This window comes from Podarcis melisellensis (genome assembly GCF_964234715.1).
Source record: "Podarcis melisellensis genome assembly, chromosome: 5".
In the NCBI taxonomy this organism is placed as follows: domain Eukaryota; kingdom Metazoa; phylum Chordata; class Lepidosauria; order Squamata; family Lacertidae; genus Podarcis; species Podarcis melisellensis.
In genome coordinates this window covers 50464641-50478463 of record NC_138537.1, presented here as the reverse complement: position 1 = coordinate 50478463, position 13823 = coordinate 50464641, and the positions used below count along the sequence as shown (strand labels likewise).

At 37.6% G+C, this 13823-nt stretch overlaps 1 protein-coding gene across 3 annotated transcripts in view; it reads right to left on the bottom strand.

Annotated features, from left to right (window-relative positions):
* The window catches only part of ATRNL1 (attractin like 1), a 515103-nt gene that overhangs the window by 389816 nt on the left and 111464 nt on the right, over nt 1-13823 (bottom strand). For all 3 annotated transcript variants that reach the window (XM_081912145.1, XM_081912147.1, XM_081912146.1), the window contains exons 11-13: nt 9482-9566; nt 7646-7854; nt 3570-3688 (exon numbers count right to left, since the gene is read on the bottom strand). In XM_081912145.1, coding sequence (XP_081768271.1) covers nt 3570-3688; nt 7646-7854; nt 9482-9566 — 413 coding nt within the window. The remainder of the gene's footprint in view (nt 1-3569; nt 3689-7645; nt 7855-9481; nt 9567-13823) is intronic.

Sequence of the window (13823 nt, the reverse complement as noted above, 5' to 3'; positions counted from 1 at the left end):
GGTTGTTTGGATGGACACAAGGCTTATTTTTGTCTCAGCTTTCAAAGCTAAGAAATGATTATCTAAACAAGTATGTGAATAAAGTTTAGTTCTGAGAGGAATTAAGCAAGCGTAGAGTACAACACCCAAAGTAAGTACTTTTGTGTTAAGGTAGAAGGGTGTGCTGGGAGTCATGGAATGGGATTCACCTAACTAGTCACATCAGTGGAAGCCCTGCACAATGACTTCTGCTAATGCAATAGCACTTTCCCTCCTTCTCTCCTACCCCACATGCGCCCCCCCCAAAAAAAAATTGGTTTGGGGGCTGGGATAACTTAAACAGAATGCGGGTGAGGATAGGGGGAATCATTACATCTGGCAAGCTGAAATGCTTGCACAGACAGAATCATTCGAAGAACACAACGCTGAATTTCACTCATGGAGCCAGACTTCTCATATTACAGGTGAAGAAAGGAATAGCATCTCAACTAAAGGTCCTTTTTTCATTAAGAAATTATGTGGCACTCAGGTAAATATTTCTGAGTCATCCCTATAAGCTTGCCTATGTTCATGTGAACACAAAAGGAAGTGTCATTGTTCAATGCAGGGAAAATCAAACCACGCCATTAGTTTGCTCAATTTATATGAACTGATTTGTATTTGGCCTCTCATTCATACCAAGTTACAATGTTACAGTCTTTGCCTAGAAAAGGTTTTCCATAGAGTGAACATGCATAATAAGCCTACTCAGCTAAAGTTCCTGAAACATTGCACTCAAAATTTGCAGTTAAAAACTGGGTGTAGGGAGTAAGTTGCAGGAGACGTATTAAATGTCTGTATCTTAAAATTTAGTATAGATTTAGCAATATGTGCCTAGTATATTAATATAATGTTGCCTTTTTATGTCTGAATAAATCCAAATAGTTTAGATTGCTCTGGCCTGCTAGAAACTATTTGCTAAATAGCAACAATTTCAATCACAATGTCAAGAATTATACTGAAGATATATGAGCTTTGTATATCCCAGAAGCAACCAGAATTTCCCTTTTTGGATACAAAGATATGGTTTAACGTTACCCCCCCAAAAAACCTAGCAAATTATCTGACGTTACAATAGCCAAGAAATCATTCACAAGCTTGGGAGGTAATCTAGTTTTATACCACATTTCTGTATATTGAACACAGCTACAAGCGGAAAGGAATCCCCTGTCACACACCCAGATTGGGAACACATATACCCCCCCCCCCAATCGTGTGCACACAGAGAGCTACACTGGCACTGTGTACCTACTGCCACGTGTAGGGTATAAAATGGACCAGGTCTGTTTTTTGAAGGTAAAACAGTGGGCTGCAGGCAACAGCAAATGATTAAGCAAGATGAGCTTTAACACACTTTACATTTCAACTATGTTTTCTGCGGTTTAGCATTCCTGACCTGTTTGGAATTTCAGCTTCATTGCTTTCTCAATAAAGATAATATATGATGTGGGGAAGTCTAAAGTATAATTTCTGTTCATTATCCAGCTGTCCTTGCCTAACAGGCCTTAAATGATATATACTTGTAATGTAATATTCTTGCTTTAGTCCTTCTCTTTTTTTCATTTCCTATCTAGATTTTTTTACCTTTGCATTTCTAAGCACCATGTATGAAATATCACATAACCAGAGATTTGGAACTTTCTTTTCAAAAATCATTACATGCAGTTTTTTCTAATATTTGTTTGCTTTTAAAAGAGAAATATTTATCATTGCTATAAATGTTTTTATCAACTCATGAAAAATACCCACAGCATTTTTATGTGCTTCAGAGGGTTTGCCTTATCGCAAGTAATTTTACTCTGCTGTCAAAAGCACTACTGTATGCCACCGATAACACATAAGTAAAGTCAATCACTTTTGATAATAATCTTCATGTTTCTTCTCAAGGGAACATGAACAGGGTGGTTAGGGGCAGGTGCAAAGGTGGAATCTTTTTTAAAATGCAAAAAAGTAAAGTAGTGGTAGATGTTTCCCCCTTCATTTTCTTACTAACAGTTTTATATACTATAGACAACACGTGAAGCCAGGAAAACATTTTTTAAAAACACAACTTAATAGTTATAAGAGGAAACATTAATGTATTCACATTGTTATGTTAAAGTTAACTGTGGGGAGATTATATATATATATATATATATATATATATATATATATATATATATATATATATATATATATATATTCTGTTTATAAATGTGGAGAATTGCAAATCCCTAAATGTGTCACTATTGCTGTATCTCACAAATTAAATGGTTAAATTAATATTCTCATTTACCATATATTGCCACGTGCATTCAAGGTAGCAGACCAAAAACACAGGACAATGTCCCTAAATTCACTAGGTGATCTGTGCTTAAATCCTAAACACATTTACCGGGAGTTAAGCTCCCATTGAACTCAATGGGAATTACAGCTGAGTAAGCAAGTATAGCATTAAACTGGAGGCCATGTATCTGTTTTAATCCCAGCTCAGGGTGGGCAACACTGAACTATCCCAGAGAGCTATTTTAACAGCAAGGACAGTGAAGATTGGCACACTTTAAAAACTGATATTAGTTCTTATTTAAGAACAATATTTTAGTTCAAGATACATAAACTTAATATAATATGTATATCTTCAGTGGTTCTATATTAAACTCATCCCGTAAATGTTATTTATTTATTCTGATCTCTTTATACCCTGGACTTCCTCCAATCCAGAGCACAGCACAGCTTCATATAAGAAATCATTAAACTACAATCTAAAATTTTAAAAAGCCATAAAATCATTACATTGCATGAAAGTACACAGAACATCAGTGTAAAACCTAAAGGGACCACACACACACACCCCAACAGAAAACCAATTATGAACCAAAAGCCTGGAAAAACAAAAATATTTTCAATTGATGTATAAATATAACCACCAGTTCAATAAATGGGAGACCACCACCAAGAACGCCCTGTCTTGCATCACAGCCCTCTATCTTTCATTAAGGAGGCATCCAAGAGCAGTCATGCTGCAAGTGCACTTGCACTTTAGGCCATACTTGTTTAACTTTTTGGATATATCCATAGTGAATAAAGTTTTAAGATTAGCTACAATAGTTAAGGATTTTTATTATATTCTTCTTTTGAGAAAGATCGAACAACTACTTAATATTCATAAACGTTGCTATGTCTGGAAATCCAGACAAGGCTTTTAAGATGAAGATGATGATGAATAAGAGGTAGCTCAGGTGTATTTTTTCCTAGATGATAACCCCCCAATTCCCAAATGGCCATGTAAGAATATTTCAGAGAACTCTAGATGATGTGGATTGTCAGCTAAGGCTTAAACTATGTGCTTGATTGGCCAAACGAATTTGTAAAGCAGGTGGTTCTATTACTTTCATTATTTCTCTTTCCAATTATATTATACGTCTTCGCAATTAATTTATGATGAAGTTTATTTCGTATGTATTTCAAGCATCTGATTATAATGTGACATTTACATTTTGAAGGCACCAAAAGAGCAAATAAATGGTTACAAAGCAGTGTCATTAATGAAACTGCCACATATAAATACTCACCACACTGCAGTTACTGTTTGCAGAAATGCATTTCTTGTCATCACACCATTGACAGCCATTTGTATTGGCAGTACAGCTGGCACAGTCTGCATATCTGTAACATCTGTCATCTGCCGCAGCTATAATACAAACGAAAGACATGGTGAAGCATCAAGATGAGAGACAAAGGGTGTTTCACTTTTTAATTCACACATTTTTTAACAGCTGCTGGAAACAATATCCAGCATTTATTCATTGTAAGTATGACCTTCAGTCTGAGAATAAAGTTTCTTAACATGAAGCTAAACATGTTAACTATATGTTATTTATACCCCATTATCTATCTGTAACACTTTTCTTGAAGGATTTCTGCCAATAAAAAAAAAAATCCTTCTTGAAACAAAATCCAAAGCATGAGATGTGCCCAAATACTGTATACAAATGTGCTAGAAACTATTTTTTGTGCTGTCTTCTTCATTTATTTAGCAAAATGGGGATGGCTATTTAATTTTACTTTATTGCACAATTCAAAACAAGCATTTAGCTGGACTGAGAAACTAACCAAAATGGATGCTTTCTGTGGCTGACTTGTGTATCACCAGAACCGAGCTAGCCCCTGAGATAGTGGTCGGCCACATCTTCTACTTATTTTGTAACCCTATGGTGAGCCAAAGACATATATCCAAATATGAAAAAAAGCTCAGAGTTGTGAACTTTGTGCCCCTTTGCCTCATTTTACACTCACAGCAACTCTATGAAAATGTTAAGCTGTGAAATCACAGCTGGGCCAAGGACACCAACTGTGCTTCATGGCCACAAAGGGATTTGAACCCAGATCTCCCCAGGCAAAGCTAAATGTTTATTTATATACAATATATATCACGTTTCAGGTGGACATCATGAAGCATATAACTGGCATGCAGACTATAGCCATTTAATTTGTAACACCTATGCTGGGCTTCAGTTATAGCTGCCATTGACATACATTTTATTTATCTATTATGATTTATTAAATTTGTATACTGCCCTATACTCACAGGTCCCAGGGTGGTTCACAACATAAAAAAAAATTACTACTACTACTACTGATGATGATGATGATGTATAATGCTAAAATAGGGAGAAAGGGAGAGGTAAAGAGATAAAAGTTTGCTGACAAACAATATATTTGGAGGGTGGGTTTTCTTCAGGAAATAAAGTCCTAGATAAACACAGAAGTCTTGGAAGAAATGGAGTAGCTACAAGTTAAGTGACTCCAAATGTAAGGTGGGTGAGGTCTAGGAATGTTGTGAATACTGGGAATGCAACTTGAATGCTGAACTGCAGTTTAGTGTGCTCTCAGAAGGTCGTTTTCTACCAGTACCTTGGCAGGTGAAATGCTATTAAGTAAACTTGTGGATCAGAAATCAGTGGCGTAGCGTGGGGGGTGCAGGGGGGGCCGGCCACACCGGGCACAACATCTGGGGGTTAGGGTTAGGGGGCGCAAATCCACGGGTTAGGGGGTGCAAATTACTTGCCTTGCCCCGGGTGCTGACAACCCACACTATGCCACTGTCAGAAATAACTTTGTCTCACTGGTTTTCAGCTACACTACAGGAATGGGCTTAACCATACAAAAGGCTAATAAAAAGAGGTTCTGTTAGAAAAGGACCTATTGAGAGATCAACGTGTAGGATTTAAATCAGTGTTCAAAAAGAGGCCTGCTTGACTCAAAATAAAATGAAATCTGTCTTAAAGTATTCATAGAAAAGTTTATTTTATCACAAGCGTTGTACAAGCTCAAAGAGGAGCAATCATTTTAATCATTTCACCAAGGAAAACCATGAGAGGCAGACCATGAAATACTATCAAGAGGTTACTTCAGGAAAAAAGCCACCTGCCTGAACCAAATTTACGTCAAAATTCAACTGCAGCCTCCTGCTTCAATCATGTCATCACACTCTCTCCTATATTTGAAATCCTTTATTACATTCTGATCCTTGACACATTCATTTCTAACTCTTCTCCTTATCACAAAGCCCATGATGGCCTTTCTTTATGCTTTTGAAGCATCTCATCCTTACTCTTTCACTTTTCAAAGACCTTTCATTTTACCTCACCTTTCAGTCCAGTATTCACGTCTCATCTCTTTACCTTTTATTTATGAGGTTCTCAATAACTAAAGAACTGTTTTGTCCTTATTCAAGAAGTATCTTCTTGTGCCCTGAAAAAGCCCTTACAATATATCATCCCCAATTCATACCACTTCTCAAATATTTTCCGGTTTTACATGCTTTGAGCTGTTTCCCTTGCAATATATATATATATATATTTACCTTTTCTGTTTTTTAAAAGAAATGAACTGTATCTTTATAATATTAATGCGCTACAGTAGAATTAATCCTTATTGATTCTAACCCCCCCCCTCCCCAACTTTGACTAATTACTACTTCCTGCTGCATCTCCACTACCCCCTCTCTCCTAGAGCAGCTCCCTCAAGAACAGTTGGTGGGGCAAGGCTACAGGAGCTATACAGTGGCAGAATGGGCCAGAAAGTCCTGCGCACAGGCCTTCGCTTGCATATTTATGGATAAAAGACTGTGAGGTTGTTATTTTTTCTTTCAATACTGGTATATTTCCTAATGAACTACTAAAATAATACTGAAGGAAATTGATGGTAATCTACAAACGTCAAGTACAGTAGTACCTCGGATTATGAACTTAATTCGTTCCAGAAGTCCGTTTTTAAACCGAAACCGTTCTTAAACCGAGGCGCGCTTTCCCTAATGAGGCTTCCCGCCGCCAGTGCCCTTCCACTGTTTGACTTTCATTCTTAGAGCGAGGTAAAGTTCACAAACCGGGACACTACTTCCGATTTTATGGAGTTTGTAAACCGAATAGTTTGTAAACAGGGCTGTTCTTAAACTGAGGTACCACTGTACTAATTTAATATGGACATTATTCAATTTGGTTGTGTATTTTTTGATGTGTTTTATTTATTGTTTGACTATTTCTTATTGTTATGTACTGAAGTTCTCACCCTGGGCCAGCAGGGGGATACTGTAGATAGTTTTCACTCAGGTCCACATATGCAAATAGGGGATTGGAAGTGATGTTCAGTGATTGGATAGTTACAGAAAATGGTTACAGTTGCGTTGTAGTGGAGCTCTATATAAGCAGGCTGGCTGAACCCTTCAGTTCAGTTCTGTTCTGGCCTGTGAATTAACAAGAGCTGTTTGAAGAATCGCTGTGTCGTCTGATATACTCACCCACAACTTAACACTTTTTATATTTGTAATTATGCAATTTCTTTCATGTTGTAAGTCTCCTTGAGCATGGTTTTAAGAATATAAAGGTGGCATACAAATAAAAGGATGTATGTATGTATATATGTATATCTTTATATGGCACTCAGCAGAGGTAAATCATATTCAGTTTACGAAAGGAATTATATATTTAGCTGTGCTTATTTTTATCTGTAAGATGCCCTGAATCCCTGTCAGAGAAAAAGGCAGGGTATAAATAAATATATTATTAAAATAATATATCTACATTGATTCTTTTTTTATCCGGGACTAAACACCTTTATAGATGCTAATAAACATTTCTAGGAATACCTTTCAAATTTATACAGAACCTGAATAGAAAGGGGGAAGTGGGATTATGGCTGCTGGCCCTGTCCCATACGTGCATTCATCAGAAATGCAAGAGAGCCCATGCATACCAATGCTACATGTACAGATTCTGCCTGCGCAATCATGGATCTTACCTATACAGTTGGTACACATGTACACATGTAGGAACTTTGACACCTCCTGATGAATATATTTACAGAGTTATGCAACAACAAAAATCCCCTGTGTTGCAAAACAGAACAATCTGATAAACATAAGGCAACACATAGGCTAATAATATACGAAGAATATTTATATAACACTATCAAACTGTTTCTAAATTCACAATCGGAATATATTTACAGAGCAGCACCAGCACATGCAGTCCCAATCCATCTATACTTGCATTTCGTTAAACTTGTAGAAAGTGCTATGATATCATAACACTGCTATCATTGCTATGATTACAGTAAAATAATAATTACCAAGGGACAATTCACTTACCTGTTTTTCTGGGACACTTTGCCCTAAGAATGTTGTTAGCATGACCAGATTCCCACGACACACAGCGGTTTTTGTTCCATAAGCATCTTAACCCTGGCCCAGCAGTTTTACAAAGCTCTTCATCTCTGAATGCTTCACAGTTGGGAGGTTTGTACACAAGGATGTCATTTAGCAGAATGCTTGAAAAACCTCCAAATATATACATGGACCTATAAAGTAATAGAAAGTAATATTGTGATTTTAGGACATGAATCATCCAAGGCCACGACTCTTGCCTCATTTGCCATCTCCATTTTATGTAAGAGAGTATTCACACTTACTAGTCCTAAGGAGTGTGTAGCTAACCTCCTTTCGGAAGATCCCACTGTTTTGGTTAGCATCAAAAAGAAATAAAATAAAATATATAGGGTGATGGCGGGGGCAGAGAAGCCTAGCCTGACACTCTGTAGCTCACATTCTCTGGTGAACCTAAAACAATCTCACACTTTTTCAATGAATGTAATCCCAGAATGCTATACGGAATAGGCTTACACAAAAAATTTCAAAAAAAATCATTTGATCCAGGTGAGGCAGGCACTTTCAAAAGCAGCTCTCTGAGTCTTGAAGAAAGTTGAAGCTGTCTGTTTGAGTGCCTGTCTGCCTCTGCCATGCATCAAGTTACAAAGAATATCTGAAAACTCTTTTGAAAGTATGTTCACATTTATTAGGAGTTTTGACATCATTTATAACAGGCTGTGTCCACTTGTGGGAGTGGTAGGCAGCCTGCACAACCAATCTTTTTCTTTCCCTCCTCCCCAAAGAGTCCCCTGTAGCACCCAATAAACTCTTCCAGAGCTTTGATAGCACTCTTGAACAGTAAGATCTGTAGGGTTGAACTGTCTAAAAATTGGCCAGCAGGATCATGGTAGTGATAAATAACTACAATTATTTTATTGTATGTATACCAATCCATGCTTGTTATCCAATAGATTATACAGTTCTTATAAAGGTGCTAAATGACGCATAGAACAAATTGTACTCTGGCATACTTTGAAATGAAACTCTTCCACTTCCTCTCACCTCTCCTGCCCCTCAAGCACTGATGAATATAGTATATCAATGGTATCGATTTCAAACAGCTTCCAATATTCTTGTGTATGCTAACTATATACCGGTACATTATCACTGCTTTAATCCCACCCCAGTGTAATAACAAGGTCAGGAAGCTAATTTTAATTGAACATACTTTTGTTCCAAGGTATACCAAGAAATATCAAACTCCAAATTTAATCATTATACTTTTAAACTTGATGTAGCATAAAGTTATTTTTGAAATTATTTTTTATTTATATTTTGTATTACTGTTATATTTTGGAAATTTGTATCATGTAAATCACAATGAGAGAGCTTTACATAGAAAGACTGTCCGTAACTATTTAAATGAAATAAATAACATAGCATAAGATTTGTAGATCCTATCCAAACAATTTCAGCTCTCTTTTCTCTATCTTCTCAATCAGGTGAACAAAATTGGCAGTCCCCCCCCCTCAAACCAAGGGAGTCAGTTCAATGAAACAGAGGTTCCCATGACTCTTTTGTCTTCACAGTGGTGTTGCGAGGCCATATTAGGCCAAAATAAAAGTAAATGGCTGAAAATACCCAGCAAACTTCATAGCTAAATGAGGATTTTATTTCAGGTCTTCCCAGTTCAAGTAGAGTACACAACTCTGGCTTTCATAAGCTCATCATTAATAAGATAACAAAGAACATCAGTTGTTCATTAAAAATGTATATTTAAGATAATCTGTTAGAATATGTTTATTTTCTTTTGACTCGTTTTTAGAAAAGTATATTTACCCATTGCTGACAACTGCAGAGTGACCAAATCTGTTCACATCACGATGAAGATTAGGTTTTGGAAGAATTTTCCATTCATCACAAGCTAGTAAGACAAGGTAAGATAATATGATTTCCTCTTACTAAGGTTCAAGAAGATATAGCTCAGTATTAGAAATAACTGACATTTTGAAATCAACAACCACTAGCATTTTCTTTCACTTGTCCCAAGTACTTCATATGCACCCTCCCCAAAATAAGGACATAAGGCACATACATGTATGATAGGTTAAAGGAAGCTTCCCATAGAAGCTTCTGTGTAACCAGAAAGGCCTCCAACATTTTCTCACTTTTAGTACTGAAAGGATACCCAGCCAAGAGGCGGGGATTCAGCAGTGACATAATGGCCAGGGCTGTCCAGCACCCAGCTACTTGGTTGGGGAGGATCCAGCTGAAGAAGGTGCTCATTCTTGTTCTAAATAAATTCATAAATAAAACAAAACTGGAAGTGTGAAGGAATAGCACTGTTCAATCATCCAATGTTGTGTGTCATATTCCTTGTTGTAAAAGGATTGGACTTGCCCTAAGGGATCTGAGTATAGTGGCATGTTTGAAGATGCCATCGATTTTTCAAATAGACACAAAGTGATGCCTTATTAAATACTGATAATAAAATAACCATACTGATGTGCTGCTAAGATGAAGGAGGCTTTCATTTTGAAGGGTTTTTTTTAGTTCACACACCACTACTAAATGTAGTTTTGTTTTTTAAATCCTTAACATGAAACAGCATTAAAATCTCAGAAGTATACTACCAGAGGTCCTAAACCAAAACTGGAGGACCATCATACTTAATCATTGGTCAGGTTGTCTGGGGCTGAGAGGAGCTGGAGTACTAACAACATATGAAGGACCACAAGTTCCCCATCCCCATCCTAAACCAAAGTCTGGTTGCTGTTGTGCTATCTCAGATGCATTGGTTCAATTCTCACTTCCTGAGAACACTTATTCTAAGCAAGCCATCAATATTTACACTACAACATAACTGCAACCAATCTACATTATCTCCATTTTTCCCCAAGATTCTCACTTTCGTGGTCTCATGCCCTTGCTAGTCCTTTCATTCAATGATTCCATATTAAATCAGGCAGTTATGGCCTCTGACCAGAAGCTATGCTATCCTTCAACATCAACACACACCCTTTCAGACCCTTTCTTGCTCGCAGAAAGCAAGTTATCGGTCTGCCTTATGGCTCAACACCTGTGCAAATAAAAAACTAGAATGTGTCAATTAAAAACCTTCACCTAGACTCCTCAGCAGACCATGAACCTGCCAAGATTACTGTAGTTCATAATGTCACTATCTTCCTATTAGTGGGACAGGCAGTAATAAGTAGCATCAGGAATGTCTGAGCATTAAAAGAATGTCACCACCAATAATAGCACAACAATGAATGGGTGCAGGACAAGGCTTGGGTGGTATTAAGAACGGGTTGTGTATTTCCCATATTCCAATGCATGAAACCCCTAGATGCACTTATACTATTTAGATTGCATGAGCCTTAGATAGTTATATTATTTATAGGAAAATAAAAGTGATGAACAATTATGAATTCTATTTCAGGAACATTTTTTCATGAGAACTATACAAGGCAGACATATTTTATCACAACAGCTTCTCAGCAAGATCCTTCAATTATGCTATAAATTCAAGTGTCTTCCAGTTCCTATATTTCAGTGGATGTTTCAGACAGCTTACTGGAGCACATAAGAAGATCTATGTGTATAGTGACCGGGGAGGGGGGGAAGCCTGCAAATAAAAGCCACACACACAATACATTTTCATTTGATCAGGCGGCGGCCCAGCTCAAGGGCTTTCTTTGCATTCTTTTTCTTAGGGGGTAAAAAGGTGGGATTTAGCACTGACCAAAAAAACCACACAAATATAATTATTAAAAGCCAAGTTTAAGATAAGGAAACCTTGCAGCCTCCAGATATAATAATTCCTTGCTTGCTCGTGTTATTTGTCAAACTGGCAGGTCTTTTCAATAGAGTATAGAAAGAAAAAGAAACATGATATAAATAGCCTTTCTTCTTATCTTCCCTAGCCTTCTCAATAACTGCTGAACATTGAACAGAGCTCTATGCTAGAAAAATAGTTTTGCTTAGCTTTAAAAATCCCGAGTATAGCTTTTCTATGAAGCACATATTCATTCACATCAAGTGCATTCATTTCAAAGCAGATATACACTTAACACAGGCTACAATATTATTTGTCTTCTGTGCAACCGGTTTCAACCAGTCCTTGCCTAAGGCAAACCATGTGAACGTTTAGACAGTGTAAAATGTATACAAGTCTGTTCGCTTTAGACATATATTCCAAATACATATATTTCCAAGGTAAATTTATTAGTATGTGTACACCTTCTCTGATCAAAGTGACCTCAGGGACCTCAGAAATTCAACTAATTATAAATGGTATTTTATAAAGCATTGCACTAGAATGGAATTATAGGAGGTGCACACATTACATTCAGATAATTGAGTTTCACTGAAAATAAAAAATTACTTCCAGCTTGTCTGTGCCGGGGACTACCAGGTAACATCAGTCATTGTGGACTTAAAATATCTGTTTGTTTGGCTTAGTGCTTCAGGACTCTGGATGGCAAGACAACAAATAAAATATCGTTGAAGTTTGGCACAAGTATAGGAAACTTCTTTTCCAGTTTACTTCATGTCAAATAAATCCCTGTCTTTATTCGTGTCATAAAAAAGGGCCCTTTCTCAGCAAAACACAAAGCCAGGCCTGTTTGAAATAGCATACAATAAATTTTAACTACAGGTATAACAGTCTACACTACAGCCTACATATAACAAAAGATTCTCCCCCAAACACCCTTAAAAAACAAAGAAGCTTGGTTTTCTCAACTAAATGAAGCAATTAGTGTCCTATATGGGTATGATGCTGCTTTTCTAATGCTGGAGCACTAAAGCCAATTTGCTGCTGCAGATTGCACCAGAGCTAAATTTATGACTTCTAAGTACTCACAAATACATAAAATGTAATTAATTGCAACTGCTACTTTACATTTTGGGAGAAAACAGGTCAACAATTCACTCAATTACAATCTTTTTGTACAAAGGTAGGTCGTCCCCCACTCCATTTTTTCTTATCAACATGTGTAAGGGTTTGTGGCAATATTGATATTAATTGTTGCTTTAAAAAGATATGGAGCACCTCTATTTCAGCTGTGAAAAATCTATTTTAATACCAAGAAAGGAAACAGTTAAACACAAACAAAAATAAAGTAATTCACAAAACACCAGTTTCAGTACAGAAACTTCCTTCCATATAGGAAAAACTATACAGTATTAGATTCATTTCAGTAAACCTAATGTAAGTTTATAAACCCATGGTTTATACATACACAAAAACCCCAACACCTTGCCACTTTATCATGCTCTTATGAACTAGCATAAAATTCTTTGGCATCTACTGGGATATAGTCTACTTGGAAACCCTTATGTATGCCACCCTGAGTTCCATCATGAGAGTGTAATAGAGAAATATTTTGGAGGGGGTCCAGGTTTCTGAGAAAAGCTTTTAGAATTTAGAAGGGCAGGCACAGTAGCTGCGGTTGGGAGAGGCACTGCGCTGCGCTGTGCCTCTCCCAACTGTGGCTCCTATGCCTGCTCTTGCAAGCGGCAGAGGCTGCGGCAGAGGAACGAGCGGCCCAAAAAGAGCCCTTTCGGGCTGCTCCTGCCTCCTCCTTTGCCACTGTCGGTGGCAGTTGCGGAAGAACGAGCAGCCCAAAAGCAGCCCTTTTGGGCTGCTTGTTCTTCTTCTACTGCCACCACCACCAGGTTTGTGGTGTGGTGAACCGGCTTATACTTGAGTCAATAAGTTTTCCCAGTTTTCTGTGCTAAAATTAGGAGCCTCGGCTTATATTTGGGTCGGCTTATACTCGAGTATATACGGTATTTAATAAAGCAAAATATGAAATTCTAAAAGCTTTTCTCAGAAACCTGGACCCCCTCCAAAATATTTCTCCATTACACTCTCATGATGGAACTCAGGGTGGCATACATAAGGGTTTTCAGGTAGACTACTGTATTTTTCGCTCCATAGGGCGCAGTGGACCATAGGGCGCACCTAGTTTTGGGAGGAGGAAAACAAGAAAAAATTATTCTGAATCCCAGAAGCCAGAACAGAAAGAGGGATCTGGCTTCTGGGATACCGTGTGGCTGTTCTGGCTTCTGGGATAACCGTGCCAAGCCTCTTCAGGGCAGCGGGATGAAGGCTCCCCCTGCCCGAAGAGGCTGCACAGGGCTAAGGTAGAAGGCAGGACAGGCCATAGGGCGC